A 21,640-nucleotide genomic window follows, 5' to 3' on the forward strand; every position below is an offset into this window, starting at 1 on the left:
TTTCCTAACTTTCCTGATGCTGTTGGCCTTATTAATTTATAGCTGTCCCTCCCACTATCACAGTGCTCACTCTTCTGAAGAAACATGTAATGCTAGCTTAGCTAGTAAATCTGCCTTATCACATTCATTAGCTATCATTAACTTCACTGATCAAATGTCCACTGCTTTCTGTCCTAAAACCGGTTCTTTAGATCACTAAAACTTCATGAACATCTGCCATAACGCAGAAACGTCCTCCTCCTCCAAGTCATAGTATCTATCTGTAATCACACTGTATCTGCAGAGAGATCTCTTAAATGGCATGGCAACTTCTCACAGGACTTAACCTTCAGGCTGGTAAAGGTCTCATCAAGCAGTCATGCTTCCTCTCTTCCACCAGGTAGAAACTGGCACAAGCTATTTTCACCAAAACCCCTTTCTGCTAACTTATATCTATAAACTAAATCTGATCACTTTTCTTTACTTCTAGAAGAGCCACAGGATTGCTAAAGTCAATCCCTAGATATTACCTGGTCTCAGATTATTTACTTTGATGGGACAAGTCTTTTTAGTCATTCATTCAGTAGGCTGAGTCCCTATTACTGAATGCCTATATTATGCATCAGGCAAAGGAACACAGAATAGAATATATGCATGGTTCTTAACCATAAAAAGCTCATAGTCGTTCATTATGCACACACATAAACAAGTAACTTTCATACAATCATTAACTTTGACTACCAGGTTTGGCAGCAGGCCATCCCTCCCTTTAAGAGTCCCTTCTTGTCAATTACTGCAGTGGGTGTGGTGCATTTAAACCTCCTTTACCTTCAGTGTCCCAAAGATGGGGCTTCAAGTCTCAGAACTTCTTGCCTGCCACACATTATAGCCAATAGTAGGCATAAGTCAGTGAGATTTAAATGCCATTTCTGATCTAGCTTTGTGTTTCAGGATACACATGTAGAGACAGAAACTCACTAAATCACCTTTTGACTTACTGTGTTTCTTGCATCTTAAGGCGGCTGTACGGAGAGGGCATCATGGAAAGAAAGCACTGCTCTGAATGCTCTGGTCAGGCTAGGATAAGCTGACCTAGGGGATATGGGCACACACCTGAGAACGAATCCATGCCTGAAGCCCACAAAGTTCTCTTTGAACATCACACAGAAACAGCAGTATCTTTACTTTTAACCAATTAGGCCAGATTCTTTGAGGGACTGCAATGAGTAAATCACTCTTTTCATCCCATTCCAGTTGCTTCTGCTCCTTTTCACCAACCCTATCAAATTACTGAATAGGATTACTTATTAGCTATTTAGATAATAAAAAATATACAGACCAAAGAACAATATAGATCACTTTGTATTTATTACATATTTAGCCGAATTGTTTTTCAAATTACAGAATTCAACTCCAAAATAAAGTCATTAATGCCTATTAGGTTGTTATTCTCACTTGCATTTTTCCCTCTAAAATTTTAACACAGCAAAACACCTTAAAGACTTGTGAATAGGTTCAGTGCACTTGCAGTGGCTCACAATCATGACACAAAGATCACATTCATCCATAAAAAAGAAGACAAAGAACTCAATATTTTACAATATTACTGACATGAAACAAAATAAAGGAAAAAATACAATACTGCATTTTCAGCACAACTGTTTTTTGGTAGAGGATAGCAGGTTACTATTTAAATAGTGCCCCCCTGCAAAGAACATGCGGACACACTTGGCACATTAGCACTTGGTAACTGCTCACCTTCTATCTGCCCTCTCTTCAGAAGTACCCTTACTCAGGGCCCCACTTTCCCTTGAGCCTGATCCGCCCGCCTCCACAGGGACTACTCTGGTGGGAGCCTGATCCTTCTTCATTCACCTGCTCTTAAGGTTTTGCCGTCTGCCCTTTATTCTCCCCCAGAGTCACACCTGCCGCCGCCTGCACTCTCAGTCAAGGTGCCTGGCACAGAACTCACACGCTGAGCATCCCCACCACAGCTCTACTCCAGATGCTTCCCCTTCACTTTAAACCATGACTGTAAGGTAAAGAGGATTATCTGCCCACAGAAATCATGCTCCCTACTTTACAGTCACGTCTTCCTGCAATGCAAAAAAGGTTGGTGATGCCTGATTTGGAACTTAAAACACTGAATTAATTTAGGCAGATACACACTGCTCCGAAGTTCTTTAAAATTCACTCTTTCCTACTGTTGTTTTAAAGCCATAAAAATATAAAAATTGTAAACATTCTACTAAATGTTTCAGTGGAAACTCCATTACTCTACTTTTTATTTAGTGGATTCAGAAAGAACAAAAGTGACACTATGTTCCCTTTGACAAGCTAAAATGATGCTCCCGGCCCTAACCTACCATTACACATCTCCCACAATCAGACAGCTCTGTTGGCCAAGCAATGTTACTGACAACTGTCAGTTGCTATTCATGACCAACCTTTTAACAAAGCAGCAGAGTAGCCCATTGTAATCTCTCCTAGATAGTCGTCCATCTGCTTGCTGGGCACCTTACACACACTGCTCTATACTCAACCTAGCCTTGGTGATCATGCACACACACAGAAGTAAGGACACACAAAAAATTGGAGCACCTCCTTTGCCACATACTGTATTCCTCTACAAAGTGAGAGGGTACTTCCTAATTTTTTGTCAGAGTAACAGCAGAATCGGGGGTTGGGGGAGAGGGGTGCTGTTGACAGAGGCAGAAATAAAGAGGAAGCTGGTAAGTCTAGCTACCAGTGTCCACCACATCCAAGAGAGCTCATTCTCTTCACATGACGCTGCTGGGAGCATAAAGATGAATCTGACCTTCTATTCAAAAGAGAAACCTACTCAGGAAATTCTAGTCACTTATCATTACTTTCATAGCAAGGTTTTACTGTATGTTTTTAAAAACATGAAATTAACAAGAAGTGACATTTTTAAAAATGAGTAACTTTAAAATTAATTTTTAAAAACAGTGCTTTTGTTTTTAGGGAGAAAAATGCTAGACACAAAAAACTAATAAAACCTAACAGCTCTAGGGAATCCCTTTAGTATCTTTATCAGTTATGATTAATGAGATAATATAAACCAGAATTCCACACGTGGGTGATAAACAGTACCAATTAACCAGAGTATTAACTGCAATGACTTAAAACTGTATTACCTGAACAGTCTCCATGGTGAAGTGTCAGAAAAAGTGAAATAATAAATATTTTCCACAGCACCATAAGATTTTATAAAATACTTACTATTTCAGTTTTTAACTTTAATGTACAATCTCAAGATTGTGGTCCATTGTTCATAGTAGGCCTAACTTCTTCTTTCACTGACAAGAATTCTGACATAGGCCATAAAGGCACAATTACAACATGAAAATGATGTATCTTACTGAAGAATCTGTACAGTATACGTAAGTAGTCACTGTTGTGGTTGTATCCATTGAGTATTAGCAGATTCAAAAGCCAGGAAAGATGGTTTTACCATTTATACTCACAAAATTTAGTTTGTCAAAAGGACCTAAATGGACCTAAATGGTAACTAAGATAGTTGCCATAACTACAAAGTCCTTTTATATCTGTTTTAGTATTCTGTCCTCTTATGGGTTATGTTTTTATATGACAATATTTTGTAAATGGCTCTGGGTTTTTAAAATAAGAATACATTTAAAATAAGGATTCATTTTGAATTTTAAAAATAAGTTCAAGTGGAAAATGGACAAATTCTGTAGCTGAATTATCTGCAATTATGTGTAACAAGTTATCTACAATAAAAACTATATCACAGATTGAATCCCCCCGATATCCAGCATGCTCATGGATCTCCTAAACTGTTAGTGTGTGCTGTGCCAATTTATTTCAACACTTATCCAAGCAAAACATAATTGAAAGTAATGACTTCCCTATTGAAAAGCTTACACTGCATTCCAAAGCCAAATACAAATTAGGTTTGGGATGATCAATGCCATGTCTCCCCCCGACTCCCCCACCATTAATGCAGAGAACGGAGACTTGGCTTTACTACAAATCAGCTAGCACTAGAGTAAATTTGCTATAAAATTATTTATAACAAAATAAATATTTTCAGTCCCTCTACACTAAGTGACATATAAATCATTAGCAGTTTATAACATCAGTTCAGGTCACTTTTGTGAGACCCAAACATACTGTACAATCCTGAGTAAAAGGTTAAGGATACAGTTTCTTAGGGATCTTTCTTGATCAGGATTCATAAAGAAAACACATAAAACCACAGCTTGTAATAATCCCCGTTTTCATTAGAAGAACCAGGAGTTCTTTTTACTTTGGTAAATAAGATTATCTATGTAAACCATTTATTTTGATGGAGTAAAATAAAAGCAGAGCTTCTGCTAGGATCCCTCCACTACCTTTTGACACTGATACAGTAAATAGTCAGGAAGAGTAGAGCAGGAGGATCTGAACCACAGGGCTAATACATCACCATGAACTCGAAAATGCAGCAAGCAGGGGATGGATGGGAGCAGCTGACAGGCCAAAAGCCCTTCATTGCCTACAAGAAAACATAAATTGAAAATTCTTTAAGACAAAAGGACTCAGACATTTCTCCAAGATACACAAATGACCAAGAAGCACGTGAAAAGATATTCAACATCACTGATCAGTAAGGAACTGCAAATTAAAATCACAAGGAGCTACTAATCCTATAAGACACACACACACACACACACACACACACACACACACACACACACTCATATACATATAACAACTGTTGGTGAGGATGTGGAGAAACTGGAACCTTTGTGCACTGCTGGTAGGAATATAAATGGTACAGATGCTGTGGAAAATAATATGGCAGTTTCCCCAAAAATTGAACAAAAATTACCATATAATCCAGAAATTCTACTTCTGCATATATAACCAAAAGAACTGAAAGCAGGGACTCAAACACAGGTATGTGTACACACCCACACTCAGAGCATCATTTTTCATAATAGCCAAAAGGTGGAAGCAATCCAAGTGTCCATCGACAGATGAATAGATGAATAAAATGTGGTATATTCATATAAGGAATAGTATTCAGGCTTAAAAAGGAAGGAAATTTTGACATATGCTACACACGAATGAACCTTGAAGACATTATGCTAAGTGAAATACGCCAGTCACAAAAGGACAAGTATTGCATGATTCTGCTTATATGAGATCCCTACAGTAGTTGAATTCAGAGAGACAGAAATAAGAATGGTGGTGGTCAGGAGCTGGAGAGGAAGGGGGAATGAGGAGTTAGTGTTTAAAGGGCACAGAGTTTTAGTCAGGCAAGAGGAAAGAGTTATGGAAGTGATAGTGGCAATGGTTGCACAACATGAATGCACTTAATGCCAATAAACTATACAGTTAAAACTGGGTTAAAATGGTAAATCCTGTTATACTTTACCACACAAAAAATTCTTTAATAAAGTCTGAACAACACACTCACTTTGAAAGGTATTCGTAACAGGAAATAATAGCTCTAAGAAATCTGATACTTGTAAAAGTTGATTTGTGTTCTGTGAGAAAGCCCCCATAAACACAAAATTGCCTTTTCATAACTCTACGAACCTATAATTTCAACAACATGAAGTCTTAGTTTCTGTTGCAGGGTCTTCAGGGCAGAAGGCAGAGCAGCTTGAGATTCTGACATTTTTACATTTTGCTTCACATCATTTGCGAAGGATAACCAGAGTTTGCCAAAGTTTTCAGTTGAGATTTTCAACGGTCTGAAAATAATTTTTAAAATTAGATATGTCCAAAAGAATGAAATTAATTCTAAACAAATACATTTCAAATGACTCATGGGAATAAAACATAATCATTGTAAATCTGGGCCCCACAAAATTTATGTTTTTAAACTAACTATGATTAGAATTAGAATGCTTACCATCAACCTCCAAACTTAGGAAATACTAAAAGAAGATTTTATTAAAGTGTCAATGTCTTTCCAATAAATCACTCAGTTCTTTTTCTGAGCATTAGTCATTTCGGCAAAATTTTACCAAGTTAAAAAAATTTTTACCAAGTAATTTGATGAATCATTCAAATATAAATATACTTTGAATTTGGGGACAATAAGACACTATCAACATCATGTACAGAGTATAAATATGAAGATCTAGCACCTTACATAACTCAGACTAAGGAAAGGATTTTAACAAATGTATTTTTGAAAATGGTTCATGAGACTGAAGATCAAATAGTTAACACTGGGTCTCTGGGGGTAGAATTACAAGGAACTTTTATATTTTACTTATACTTTTCCATAGCATTTGAATTTTTGTAATAATTATGCACTGATTTTATAATGGGGAAAATATTTTTAAAACATACATAGGATTTTATTAATACACACAGAAGAACTGTTAATTATATATACTGTGCTGCTTCAGGTTACTAATGCTCACCATGGGATATACCTTTTTAGTCAGAGAGTATAAGTTTTTGGAAGGCTGGATTCTATCTCATACAGCACCAAGGCCATGAAAACTCTTTGACAGACTGAGAGACACATTCTTACTAAAAGATTGTAAAGAGTAGGCAAAAATTACAGCAGTGTAACACAAGTTAATGTGTGAAGGTTAAAAATTTTTACAGATATTTATTGGCATTCTGCATTTTTGGTTCAGGCAGCCTTCATTTAAAAAAATATTTGAATACAGTAAAATATATCCATAAAACCAAATGAGAACAGAAAAATGAAGAATTTGTTTTCAATTATTTTGGTAACACGGCTTAGTGCCTTGTATAATGCTAAATACTTACTATATCTCTAATTAAAGTTTAATAACCTTGAGTAATTTTCTTGCAGATCTCTAAACCTTAATAAACAGATTTTATGAAAGAATTAATCAAATAAATGAAATATAATGAGAGAAACTTTAAAAGCTTTAAAAAGAAGCCACCTGGAATCTTTGAAGTTATTTCAATTTAAACATTACTTTAATATTACTTTCTCTCAGAAGTTTTCCAAAATTACTAATCAACCCCAACGTAAATCAGGTCCCATACTATAATCACTCATTGTACCATTTACTTCCTCTTCAAAGCACAATTCAAAATTATTTATGCATTTATGTGATTGTTCAATGTTTCTTCCCTAGACTGGACTCTCCCTAAAGGTAGGGACTGTATCTAGCTTTGAATTATTTTACTCTGCAGCGCCTAGTGCAGTGCTTCTGTCCAGAGAAAAGGCCTAATAAATATTTGCTGAATGAGTAACTTGAATTAACATTCCAGAAAATATTTACCTAATGAAATCTAATAGTGATAAGTTTACAGAAAATTCAAGCTGAACAGAATGAGTATCCATCATCTGATAATTTATAAAACCAAAAAGATTCCCTTCTGTAAAAGGTTTCTCCATCTGTACACTATATTGAAAGGTTTTGATGCTTTCTGTTTCTATTACAGGCAAGCAGCATCCAGGTTGCTCAGTGATCTGTAAACAAAAGTAATAAAAGTATTGAAGAAAGGATCAATACAGACTATTATATGAATACCAATTTTCTATTCAATTGAATTTAAAAGCATACTATTGTGAGATGTTAATAACAAACTACAGTATAAAAATGACTAACAACTTCACTTGAGAAAAATTTACTAGCACAGATAATTAATATAGTATACAGGTAAAAGTTATGTGACAAATTGCAGTGAAAACCTCTGTATAATTTAGTAACAACAACAAAAAGATTATTTGGTTCTCAATCCTGACTAGCACTAGATGTTTAAAACAGGAGAGTTAAAAAACAAAACAAAACAAAACCCAAAAACACCACAACCAACACACACACACACACACACACACACACACACACACACACACACATGTCTTCTTTTCTCAAGCTACAGTACACCCTTACTCAACCTATGGCGAGTCGAGCCCAAGCAACTGAATTAGATTTTGTTTTGTTTTGTTTTGTTTCTTTAAGTTCCATAGGTGGTCCTAATGAACACCTACAGTCAGAACTTCTGCCCTGGTCAGTGGCTCAGGTAATATCCCATTCAACACATTTTAGCTCACAGAAGAAATTGGTCAGTCTTGTGAAATAACTATCTACTGGTCAAGTCTCATAACTCCAGCAAGGACATCCATACAATAATGTAATATCAAAAAGGCAATTCTCTAGGGAAGAAATAGAATTGATGCCCAAGCACTCAACATAAATCAATGAAAGAAAAAGACAGCAGACAGTATACAATATTATCCTTCAATATTCTTACTCCTTGATGTTCTGCTTTGCTAAATTGAGAACTCTGTTTCAGTGTTTATGGCAAGAATGAAGAATGAATGAATATGGCAGTTCTGTGAGACATTTAAAGGGAGCAAAAAAACACAAAATTCACACTGAAAATAATAACACACTAACACCTACCAAGTGCTAGGTACTGCTGTAAGCATTTTACAGATATTAACTCATTTACTCCTCACAGTAAAGGCAGACACTATTAATACCTTCATTTTAAATGTGAGGAAACTGAAAGCCACAAAGCAGTTACATAACCTGACCATGTAACACAGCTAGTAAGTAGCAAAAGAAAGATTCAAAGCCAAGCATTCAGAGTCAAGAGTCTACATTCTTTTATTATTTTTTTTTGTAATGTTTATTTATTTTTGAAAGAGAGAGAGTGAGACAGAGCGTGAGCAGGGGAGGGCCAGAGACAGGGAGACACAGAATAGGAAGCAGGCTCCAGGCTCTGAGCTGTCAGCACAGAGCCCGACGCGGGGCTCAAACCATGAACCCTGAGAACATGACCTGAGCCAAAGTCAGACACCCAACCGACTGAGCCACCCAGGTGTCCCAAGAGCCTACATTCTTAACTACTGTGCTCTGTCCAAACTCACTTTATATATTTATATTTATGGCCTTCCCCAATATAGCTGGAAAATCTTTATTATGTTTCCTTGTCTCTTTTGAATAATTCGTCCTTACTCAAAATAATAAAAAACCTGTCACACCTTTGGGTCTTTTTGCTAAAGAGGAAAGGATGTGGATGAAATTTATAAATCATCAGAAGAGTCAAGAGCAGAAACACTAAGTAAGCATTACCCCTTTAAGAAAGAAATAAGGAACCATTCATTGTCTTACCTTGAAATTTTCTGCAGAAGAAATTTCTAAGTCAGCACTTTGCAATTCCAAACCACTCTTATTAGAAACTGACCAGACCACCAGTAAACAGTCATCTTTCCAAATTTTGTAAGAAGACACTGATATGGTTTCATTATTACAGACCTCCATAAGATCTGAATGCATGTGTTCAGAAGTTTCTTCCAACAGAGAAGAAGCTAAAGAGATTTCATTAGTAACTGAGGCTGCAGTGGACGAAGGAGAGTGAAGACCTTCCATATCATCAGTGAACAAAGAAGGTGTAGACAGTGTGCAACTGGAGAGTTTCTCAACGGAGGGCAGTTCTGTGAGTGACTCAGAATCCAGAAGTTCTGAGTTGAGAGAAAACTTATTTAATTCTTTGTCTCCTCTATCCTGCAAAGTATCCAAATAATAATCATCTTCATAAGTCACATCTGACGAAGAACTAAAGTAAGAACAGGGCATATTCTGAGCACTGGTTGTTTCTCCACTTTTGGTTTCCTTGACTTTTGATTTCCTTCTGAACTTGTGAGATACGGTATCTGCTTTTCCTAGCTGCAAAAATAAAATATAACAATATCTAAAAAACCCATTCTACCAGTCATGAGTTTTAAACATCTTTCTATAATTTCAAATGAACAATTTACTAATTTGTTAAGAGTCTATGTATAAAGCATAGATTAACAAAAGAATCAGAGATGAATAAAATGTTAAACCCTAAAATTATGACAGTTACCTCACTTTGAACTATTAGCTAAATCTTATTTCTCATTAAATATACATAACATCAAAAAAAGAAAGTCAAAAAGTCATTGGTGAACAATTCTAAAAACTTGATCAATTTCAGAATGTTAGAGTACAGAATTGCACAAATTAAGAACAGTGAGAAACCCAGCCGTTATTTGAGTTTCCAGAGTTGTCCTGTAGAAGAGAAGATACCCTCAAATACATGGATGGCTCAAACTCTGGTTCAGTTGTCTATGATAATCGTGATTTCATGGCCCACAAGTCAATAAACAGAGAAGAAAAACTGATTTTACCTCAAGAACCAACTGGCAATGACTGACACACATACAGCAGGCAAGAATTTTGTAATTGACTAGTGATGTTTGCTACTGACTCCGGTGACGGGAATGGCAAATTTGCCATCCTTAAGCCAACACTCCTGGGGAGTGGTCTGCAAATCTATGTAAGAGTGGAGTGGTAGCTCACAATTCCCCTTGCCTCCCAAAGTTGCCTAGAATCAGGGCAGCAGTCTGGCACTACTCTAAATCCACATCTCCATCCTCCTAGGGGCTTCAACATGGTGTGGCCACCCTTCACGTGATTCCAGCTAAGCAGAATTCTAGTTCCTCTTCCATACCCTCTCACTCCCTCAAGTCCCAACACCTCTTCCAGCTTCCAGCAGATGTCTCCTATAGTTCAATTCAGAAGTCATCAAACAAGAACTAAAATTCTACTAACACAAAAATGAAAACAAGTGGGTGGGTGAAGGACTTCCATTTCCAAGTAACCAAGGGACTCGAATTAGATGTGTATTACACTGTTCAATATTGTTACTCAGGTCACTGATGTTCTGAGTTTTTTCATTTGTTTTTTCTCTTTTCTGTGCTTCATTTTGGGTTGTTTCTACTACTTTGTCTGCATGCTTAATAATTTTTTTTCTATAGTGTCTATCCTGCTGTTAATCAGAAGCTACACAAGCCACAGTACACTAGAGTGACATCTTGGTTAATGTTAACATTTAAAGAAAACAAACAGTTAACCTAGAATTTGTTACCCCAGAGAAAATGACTTTTTTTTTTTTATTTTTTTTTTTCAACGTTTATTTATTTTTTGGGGGACAGAGAGAGACAGAGCATGAACGGGGGAGGGTCAGAGAGAGAGGGAGACACAGAATCGGAAACAGGCTCCAGGCTCTGAGCCATCAGCCCAGAGCCCGACGCGGGGCTCGAACTCACGGACCGCGAGATCGTGACCTGGCTGAAGTCGGACGCTTAACCGACTGCGCCACCCAGGCGCCCCTGAAAATGACTTTTAAAAATGAAGGTAAAAGAGGGGCGCCTGGGTGGCTCAGTTGGTTAAGTGTCCAACTCCTGGTTTCAGCTCAGATCATGACCTCACAACTTGTCGGTTCAAGCCCCACATCAGGCTCTGCACTGGCAGCTCGGGGCCTGCTTGGGATTCTCTTTCTCTCTCTCTCTGTCCCTCCCATACTCATGCTCTCTCTCTCCCAAAAATAAATAAACGTTTAAAAAATGAAGGTAAAGGGGCGCCTGGGTGGCTCAGTCGGTTAAACGTCCAACTTCGGCTCAGGTCACGATCTCGCGGTCCATGAGTTCGAGCCCCGCATCGGGCTCTGGGCTGATGGCTCAGAGCCTGGAGCCTGCTTCCGATTCTGTGTCTCCCTCTCTCTCTGCCCCTCCCCCGTTCATGCTCTGTCTCTGTCTCAAAAATAAATAAAACGTTAAAAAAAATTAAAAAAAAAAATGAAGGTAAAAGAATAAAATCAAGAAACAGACTCTTGGCTATAGAGAACAAACTGAGGGTTGCTGAGGGGAGGTGGAGAGGGGGGAATGGGTTAAATAGGTGATGGGCATTAAGGAGGGCTCTTGTTGTGATGAGCACCAGGTGTTGTACGGAAATGTCGAGTCACTAAATTCTACACCTGAAACTAATATTACACTATGTTAACTAACTAGAATTTAAATAAAAACTTAAAAAAGTAACAAAAATGAATACAAAATAAAAGGCAAAGATGAGGAAAAACAAAAAGCCTTGATACTCAGAATGGATTATGTAAAAAAATTAACCCAGAAAGGATTTAGCATACCTTAAAAGGAAAAACACCCTCCTTACATTTCTGATTTCAAGTGCACCACAAAAAAAAAGCCTGATAATGAATTTGTCACAATGAATGTTCTCTTGAGAAAGACTGTTTAGTTGAAAGCTTTGCATGTTGTTAAAAGGGCAGAAATCCTTCGACATCAGCTATGGGGTTCACAAATCAGGGTTCTATAAGCCTGGGTGCACTGTGACCACAGAGAACTTGCCCCTTCAGTGCCAGGCATTCACTGATACCCTTACCACAGCCAGCTGGAACATCTTAGAGACCCAAGATAAGTCACTTTGCTGAACTGCAAATGCTGACTGAGACAGCATTAAGATACATTACTTATTTATAACTTTTAGATTGAAATTTTTTTTTCCTTAGGAGGGGATCTCAAGTCTGATAGAAATGGGGTCTAAAAAGAGAGAGAAAACAAGCAAAGAGTATTACAGGGATGGAAGGAAAATTCTACCAGGAGAGAGGGAGGATGAAAGCACTGTAATGATGTAAAACTGAAGAAAAGGTAGCTCTAATCACTATTTTGTACCAGGTAGGTCCATCAGTCCACCAAATTGGCAATTACATGGAATTCTCAGATGCTCAAAAATAGCACCTGTCCTTCACTCTGAGTTTTCATTCTTTTCCTATGATAGTAATATATCAGCATAAAAAGTTTTGAAAACCATCATAATCATAATGCCTGAGTATTATTTTCATTTTGGGGTAATTCCTTTCAGTCTCAATACATTTTTATCTCCTTAACAGTTATAAACAAAATATAAATAAAACTTTATATTCTGTTTTTTTGCTTAATATGTCACATGTATTCTTTATTTTATAATGAAGTATTTATCATTTTTAATGGCTGAGTAATATTCTGAGCTAATATAATTTATGTACCCACTCTCCTACTGTTAGACATCTAAATTGATTCCTATCTTTTACTATTAAAAATACCATTTTGAGAAGTACTTTTCCCAAAGACATATCAATATTATTGAACTATTACTACCGAAAATACTTCCCACTGAGAACTGTCCTATCCACCCATGGGAGTAATACCTATGGTCATATTTGTAACTTTATTTGGACCCTGACCCTTGCCCCAGCTGACTGGACTACAGAGAACACCTGACTCAAGCTAAGCCAATTAGAATTTCTCTTTCAGAAATATAAAAAGTGTATCACTGGTGGCTCTGGAGCTAGGGAAGCCATTTTCCACTGTGTGTATAGATGACAGCCAAGAGCTTTCGTAGAGCCCGGTTTTTTTGTACAAGACAGGGACAAAGATTCTCAGAGGACTATAACAGACTACTTACCAAATTGATTGTACTTTCTGTTCCTAGCCCAACAAATAATGATGACGCCAGCAGCTGCTTTTCTTTCTCCTCTTTAGATTGGGTAAGGACTTGAGACTGATCCTTTTTTATTACAGTTTGGTCTACATTCTCCATTATTATACTCTCTTGAGGAACAGGCGGAACTTCAGTTTCATCCCCAGTTTTGCCTTCTCTCTTGGGAAGATAGCCCTCTTTCCCCCATAATTTCTTTATACCTTCCAGCTTCAAGCTATTTGTCCTAAGGAGATTAATAATGAAATCAAGTCAACTTAAATAACTGCTGCTTAAATAACTTACTTTTTTGAGGCATTTTTAAAAACACATCATTGCCATGACCTCTTAAAAACAGCTTTCATATTCTATACTCTATGTCAGGAAGTAAAACCTAGATCCCATGATGTTATTTTAGTTTCATCCAATGTCCCCACACCCTCCAGCTAAAGGATTTAAGGCACTAGAACCCTAGACTTAGTTAAAAATTTCAGATCACTTAATTGCTTGAATAAGTTGTCCAAATCAAAACTACTATAAATTAGCTCCTTTCCTCCACTGACTTTTCAAAAATACCTTTAATTCTGATGAGTTAAAGATCAGAAATGACTCTTAGTAAGTTTCTTGGCTATAACCACCCAATAAATTCATTAAATAAAATCCTGTTGAAAGCAAAAAAAAACCCCAACAAATCATTCAAATCCACTCCTTTGATTTAATCCAAAAAGTTTTCTTAATGTGAACTCTAGCTACATAGTCAACTATTATAAATGTAATTTTATTAAAATGAATGAGGTTTGGGGCGCCCTGGGTGGCTCAGTTGGTTAAGCGTCCGACTTCAGCTCAGGTCATGACCTCACGGGTTCGTGGGTTTGAGCCCGGCACTGGACTCTGTGCTAACAGCTCAGATCCTGGAGCCTGCTTCGGATTCTGTGTCTCCTTCTCTCTCTGCCCCTCCCCTGCTTGCGCACTCTGTCTCAAAAATAAATAAACATTAAAAAAAAATTTTTTTTAATTTTTTTATTTTTGAGACAGAGAGAGAGCATGAGCAGTGGAGGGGCAGAGAGGGAGGGAGACACAGAATCCAAAGCAGGCTCCAGGCTCTGAGGTGTCAGTATAGAGCCCAATGCGGGGCTTGAATTCATGGAGTGTGAGATCATGACCTGAGCCAAAGTCGGACGCCCAACTGACTGAGCCACCCAGGCACCCCCCCAAAAAAAATTTTTTTTTTTAAATTTTTTTTTCAACGTTTATTTATTTTTGGGACAGAGAGAGACAGAGCATGAACGGGGGAGGGGCAGAGAGAGAGGGAGACACAGAATCGGAAACAGGCTCCAGGCTCTGAGCCATCAGCCCAGAGCCCGACGCGGGGCTCGAACTCCCGGACCGCGAGATCGTGATCTGGCTGAAGTCGGACGCCTAACCGACTGCGCCACCCAGGCGCCCCACCCCCCCCAAAATTTTTTTAATGAAATGAGGTTTGATCTGTAAGAGAAAAAAGATTTTTTTGAAAAAGCATGAAGATTATGAGCCTTTTTACTGGAGATGGAAGAACTTAAAGTCATGATTAGAGTTTGGACTCACCTACTGCTGTCCCAAAAGTTATTACATCTGTGACTCTATACTGACTAAGATAATCACCAAGTACAGGCTGAAACAGCCAAAGTTAACCTCTATTGTTTTTGTTTAAGAACCATGTCTCCTTTGCTCTTGGATCATTTAAGCATCCCTGTCATGGCCCAAAATAGCATTTTAACATTTGTACTACAAAACAGATCATAAAATGAATCTAAAAGAAAAACTCAGAATTATCTGTACAAGTTATTATTCCTTTCTAATTTGTTGGACTCATGATCAATTTGATTTTCTATATATGCAAAAAACATAGACAGGTGGTCACACTTCATACTGAGTGAAGAACTAATACTATTAAATAGTAATTGGCTGAAAGAAAATTTGAGTGTTAATAAAGAATGCCCTATGGGGAATTAGTCCAATCCTCCAGAATGAATTTTACTGCTAAATTTTCCTTTTATGAATACCTTCATTTCTCCCTTTCTTTCATGTACCAAAAAAGCCTTCTAAAAAGTTTTTTTAAAAATAAAGCTATTATTTATCCACCAGACCTCTTAGAAGAAAACTGGCTGTCTTTGTAAGAGCGGATCCAAAAGTGGTCATGGGAACCACTAAAATGACCCCTAGCATCTCTAGGATGCTCAACAACAGGAACTCAAAGGGATTCATAAATTCCCAGTGTTTCTGTAACCCTATTTATCAAAAAATATCCTTTAATTAATAAGGAAAAAGGGCAACTCTCCAAGTTTTACTAATAAATGATTTAAATATCAGTTTAACAACAACAACAAAAAAAAAGCAAGTATGGTAGACCCTGGGATGCTCCATCCAGATCATCCTTCAATAAAGGACTTGTTGCCCCAACTGTTGGGAGTACAGTCCTCTCTAGGATTGCCTCAGATGCAAAGAGTCACCTCGCCTGAGATCACACCCCTTCCCAGGGAAGCCCAAACCCAGTGACTGTGGGACAGAAGTCCTGGCCACAGTCCTGGCCACCCATTTGGGTCCAACTCAGGTCAACTCTGAAGAAGGGCCACTCTAACTTCAGAGCTCCTCATGGGATCAGCAGAGGCTGCTGTTGGCACCGCGTTGCATCTTAACTTCCTCCTCTGCTCAAACCTGCTTCTTTCTCCTTCCTTCCATAGGTGTTGATCACAAGGGCACTGCCTTAATATTCTGCATGCGAAACTCCATCACGGAATGCACTTGCCAGGGAATCCAATCCACAACAACAGACAAAATAGAAGAGGAAAAATAAGCCTAAAAGGAGCCTCAAACTACTTTAAAGATTTTCTTGCATATTTCATCTGCATACATGCCTATTATCAAATAAATTTTGTCATGCATTACATATCGAAAGTCTAAAAAGTAGGAAAAATGAATAAAAGCACAAAATATGATTCTTTATATGAAACCTACTGAAAAAGAATTGTTTTAAACATGCATCATCTTTGCCTGGATTTTAACAATAATAATATAATTCATGATATTATGTGGCATATATACTTTTGTATTGTTTTTAATCAGATCGTTCAAACAAAGATGTAAATTCTGGCCAAGCAACCTTCAAAAGATTAGGGATACACTTTAACTCAGCTCTAGAAATCCCCATCTGAGATAGTCCCAAATAGGGCTTAAGGTAAGAAATTATAAACTGGGCTTTCTACTACTTTATTTTCAGCTTGCCAGAGGTTGGACAAGAGTGACTGTCTCCTCCTAAAGCCTTGTCAATTACCATACAGGTTCCCAATCTGAAATGATGTGTGAGCTGTAGTCCTCCTGGGAAAGAAATTTAAAATTCATCCCTCATGTCCCATTTCATGATAAAACAGCAAGTGTATAATTCCTTAGCAGCTCTGCCAAATGTCATTTTTCTGAGAAGTACATGTAAATATACAGGATTTACAAGGCCCTGTCAAGTCTCCCAGATCTTAGTTCAGTACTAAACAAACAGACGCTGTCACCTGTTGTGCCTGTAGAAGAGACTGTTTCCTCCCTAGGTTTGGAGGGTTTCTATCCTCTCCTTCCCTTATCCCGCAATTCTCTGTTCAGGGCACTTAACTGCTGTCACCACTACCATCAAATGCTCACAAATCATATCTGTTCCCCATGCTTGGAATACCAAAATTAAATGTCTGGGAAAGAAAAGGGTGTCAACAGAGAATGAAAAAGAGGCTAAGAAAGAGAATTTCATTCAGCATATCACCCTACATTCCTCATAATCTATGTGTCATTTTTCTGATAAGTACTTCTCATAACCATCATGCTGGAAGACTGACAAATGCAAAAATGGACATATAATAAGCTGACTGACTCCATAATGAACATATGAGGACTCAAAATTCAAATTTCATCTTTTAAAGTTGTCACTTTTGAAATTTTATTACATTTATTCCAACAAAGCTGCCATTACTCAAAACGTTTTTTAATAAGCACAGAATAGTATATGGAGTGTTGAATCACTATACTGTACACCAGAAACGAATACAACACTGTATATTAACTACACTGGAATAAAATTTAAAAAAAGATTTTTTAAATCTTTTAGAAGCTCCTTCACAAACAAGGAAGCCATTTTCATTACTTTATGTCACATCAATATATTGACCAGTTATCCAGATAGATCACTAATTTCATTTGGTTAACTCAGCTTTTGGATAATGACAACTATGGCAATGACAATCACTATTAATAATAGCAGTTATCATTTACCATGCACTACATTTTATGAGGCACCTTATATATATTATCTCACTTTTTTAACTTAGTCATGTTTCTAAAAGTAATTTATTATATTTCGAAAACCAAAATCTACTTAAAATGGTAGATTTTGGCTCCACATAAGACATTTAGATAAATGTCTTCACCAATTCTCCAGGTAGCTGGAAAGAAGCTCTGAAAGCATTTTGAGCAAAGTATACATTTACTTAAATGAAGTCAGTCATCTTATTTTATGTTCATCTCTCTGTCAATCTTCCAATGAAACAGTTTATAAGAAGAGTATAAGGAATGTAGAGTAATATGCTCATATTCACCTGTGTATGTAAGTTCTCACATATTTCTTTAACAAATGTATGTGTATACATGTGTGCATATATATATGTGTGTGTATAATACACATACAAACATACATACATACATACACATACAATATGCAGTAATAACACACGTCATTACTGTGTATAAAGCCTATGTACACTATTCTGTGTTGAAGGTAAGCAAGCTCTCTTAAAGTTCTCTTGTACAGGGGCACTTGGGTGGCTCAGTCGGTTGAGAGTCTGACTCCGGCTCAGGTCACAATCTCACGGTTCAAGAGTTTGAGCCCTGTATCAGGCTCTGTGCCGACAGTGCTTGCTTCAGATTCTGTGTCTCCCTCGCTCTCTGCCCCTACCCCGCTTGTGCTCTCTCAAAAATAAATAAAAAACATTAAAAAATAAATAAATAAAATAAAATTTCTCTTGTACAACATCAACACCTTGAAAGCAATAAATAGGAAAAACTGAAACAAGAGGCTATGCAGAATTTAGCTTTCAGGAATCCTTCTACATTTAAAAATATTTAAATACTCCTCTATGTTCTCAGTTTTATCAAGAAAGAACTTACTCTTTCAGCCCAGTCTCTGCACTATTCCCAGATATATCTGAACCAAGAGAAATGCCAGCAGGAGACTGTCGTCCAGTGAAGCCAGATGAAGAAAATGAAAGTCCATATGGTTCAAAATTGAGAACTAGAATTTTAAAACAATAACAGAAGTTCATATTTAAAACAAAGCAAAAGTTAGGGGGGAAAAAGCAGATGTTATCAAAATTACCAGTCACTACTGAAATAAAATAATGGAAGACTAGAATCCAATGACAATTTTTAAACTGGAAGGGGCACTGAAGATGATTTAATCAAATAATAATAAAGTAGCTATGATTTATTGAAGGTCTACTACAGTCTTCACACTATTAGTTGAGAAAAGACAAACAGTACTTCATTTTTATCTTTTCACCTCCCTGAGAAGCTAAACTAGGATCCAATTAGGAAAGACAACTGATAAACCAGGTCTACTGAAAATTGCTGCTCCCAGACAAAAATGTTTAATGAGCTATGAATGAAGAGATAGTGTTTTTCCTTAACAAAATGTTCTTAAGCACATTCCTATGCCAAATAGACTAATGGACCCTTCAAAGTGAAATATCCCTTACTGACAAAGAACAAGGTTTATTCAGATTCAGATTCCTTTGACTCTGTATACCCAAATGAATTCAATCAGAGCCATAAAAATTCATACTGATATTGTGGTGGAGCAGATGCCAATATCCATTCTCCTCTTCTTTCTAAGTAATAGAACCCTGGATTCTAAGTAATAGAACCCTGGATTCATGGCAACCCAGAAAGAAATGACATTTCCAGACTCCTTTGCCATGAATTTGAGTCCTGGCCAATGAAATTATGCACACATTCTGAGCACAACTTCTGGGAGGAATCTTCCTGGAAAAAAAAAAAAATCTTTCTTCTCTCCCTTTCCTCCTTTACATTCATGAAGCCATTATCAATCCCAGGCTGCCTACTTCTGGAATTCCTCTAAGGGAAAGAGCAGTAATCTTCTGTCTTGTATAAGACCCTATATTGTTCTTTTGTTTTCTAATATGCTATGCAGCTATACCTAATCCTAACTGGCATTATTTATCTTTATGGACTGTCTGGATTATAACATAAAGGACCTCCTTAAATCATAAAAAAGTGCCGTATAAAAAATAAATGTGAGCTTCTGTAATTATTATTTTCATCTTACAAATACAGAAACTGTAGCAAAGTTTGCCATGAACTTAACCAAGATTACAAAAACAGGAAAAATGATAGAGCCAGATAAGAAATCGGATACTCTGGTTCTAGAGCTCACTCTCCACTGTCTCCTGCAAAGGAAACAGCATTTAATCCAAACAGAACTACATAAATTTTTGTTGTTACCCAAATGAATGATATAGAAGAGAAATCAATGTGCAATAGAAAAAAATAATGGGCTAATTAGTAATCAGAAGAACTGAGTTCTTGACATGCATCGGGTATTAAATGGGTGCATGAACTTGACCTTAATTTCTTTGTCTGTAAAGTGAAGGGTTCAGGCTTGATCAGCAGTTTCCAAATGCTGATTTGATAACCAGGATCAAGCTGACTGTGTAGAATCTCCCACAGACCTTTTTGTACATACAGCCAAGCTTTTACAGATTCAGATACAAAAGATACAGGAGTATGGCGCAAAAATCTGTATCATTTTTTAAAACTCTTTTTGATTCTGATTCATAACCATGTTTGGAAACCACTTGTCTAAACATTCCAAGGTCATTTTCAGCTAGAAAATCCTCTCGTTTTAAGCTTTTCAGGGGCACCTAGGTGGCTCAGCTGGTTAAGTGTCCAACTCTTGGTTTCAGCTCAGGTCATGATCTCACGTTTTGTGAGTTCAAGCCCCACATCAGGCTCTGTGCTAACAGTGCAGAGCCTGCTTGGGATTCTCTCTCTCCCTCTCTCTCTCTGTCCCTCCCCCAGTGACTCTCTCTGTCTCTCTCAAAACCAATAAGCTTAAAAAAAACTAAGCTCTTTTTTTCTTTTTTCCTTCCCCTCCCCCGTGGGTTTCTGTTAAGTTTCTCAGGATCCACATAAGAGTGAAAACATATGGTATCTGTCTTTCCCTGTATGGCTTATTTCACTTAGCATCACACTCTCCAGTTCCATCCACGTTGCTACAAAGGGCCATATTTCGTTCTTTCTCATTGCCATGTAGTACTCCATTGTGTATATAAACCACAATTTCTTTATCCATTCATCAGTTGATGGACATTTAGGCTCTTTCCATAATTTGGCTATTGTTGAGAGTGCTGCTATGAACATTGGGGTACAAGTGCCCCTATGCATCAGTACTCCTGTATCCCTTGGGTAAATTCCTAGCAGTGCTATTGCTGGGTCATAGGGTAGGTCTATTTTTAATTTTCTGAGGAACCTCCACACTGTTTTCCAGAGTGGCTGCACCAGTTTGCATTCCTACCAACAGTGCAAGAGGGTTCCTGTTTCTCCACATCCTCTCCAGCATCTATAGTCTCCTGATTTGTTCATTTTGGCCACTCTGACTGGCGTGAGGTGATACCTGAGTGTGGTTTTGATTTGTATTTCCCTGATAAGGAGCGACGTTGAGCATCTTTTCATGTGCCTGTTGGCCATCTGGATGTCTTCTTTAGAGAAGTGTCTATTCATGTTTTCTGCCCATTTCTTCACTGGGTTATTTGTTTTTCGGGTGTGGAGTTTGGTGAGCTCTGTATAGATTTTGGATACTAGCCCTTTGTCCGATATGTCATTTGCAAATATCTTTTCCCATTCCGTTGGTTGCCTTTTAGTTTTGTTAGTTGTTTCCTTTGCTGTGCAGAAACTTTTTATCTTCATAAGGTCCCAGTAATTCATTTTTGCTTTTAATTCCCTTGCCTTTGGGAATGTGTCGAGTAAGAGATTGCTACGGCTGAGGTCAGAGAGGTCTTTTCCTGCTTTCTCCTCTAGGGTTTTGATGGTTAGAGTGGGAGAGAACCAAAGCATAAGAGACTCTTAAAAACTGAGAACAAACTGAGGGTTGATGGGGGGTGGGAGGGAGGGGAGGGTGGGTGATGGGTATTGAGGAGGGCACCTTTTGGGATGAGCACTAGGTGTTGTATGGAAACCAATTTGACAATAAATTTCATATATTGAAAAAAAAATCTAAGCTTTTCTATCACCGAGTTTAACTTTCTGTCCCACTTTTAACTCTTTAATAGCATCTGTGACAGCCAGTTACCCAGCCTCTGCATTAACAAAGTAAGTGA

At 37.5% G+C, this 21,640-nt stretch overlaps 1 protein-coding gene across 1 annotated transcript in view; it reads right to left on the bottom strand.

Annotated features, from left to right (window-relative positions):
• Window positions 1–1,330: 1,330 nt before the first annotated feature.
• Window positions 1,331–21,640, bottom strand: part of AP4E1 (adaptor related protein complex 4 subunit epsilon 1) — a 67,349-nt gene continuing 47,039 nt past the window's right edge. Inside the window, exons 16-21 of the mRNA XM_043555432.1 lie at window positions 18,414–18,537; window positions 13,224–13,482; window positions 9,075–9,629; window positions 7,233–7,423; window positions 5,551–5,708; window positions 1,331–4,501 (exon numbers count right to left, since the gene is read on the bottom strand). Coding sequence (XP_043411367.1) covers window positions 4,341–4,501; window positions 5,551–5,708; window positions 7,233–7,423; window positions 9,075–9,629; window positions 13,224–13,482; window positions 18,414–18,537 — 1,448 coding nt within the window. The 3' untranslated portion in view covers window positions 1,331–4,340. The remainder of the gene's footprint in view (window positions 4,502–5,550; window positions 5,709–7,232; window positions 7,424–9,074; window positions 9,630–13,223; window positions 13,483–18,413; window positions 18,538–21,640) is intronic.

Source organism: Prionailurus bengalensis, chromosome B3 (assembly GCF_016509475.1).
Source record: "Prionailurus bengalensis isolate Pbe53 chromosome B3, Fcat_Pben_1.1_paternal_pri, whole genome shotgun sequence".
In the NCBI taxonomy this organism is placed as follows: domain Eukaryota; kingdom Metazoa; phylum Chordata; class Mammalia; order Carnivora; family Felidae; genus Prionailurus; species Prionailurus bengalensis.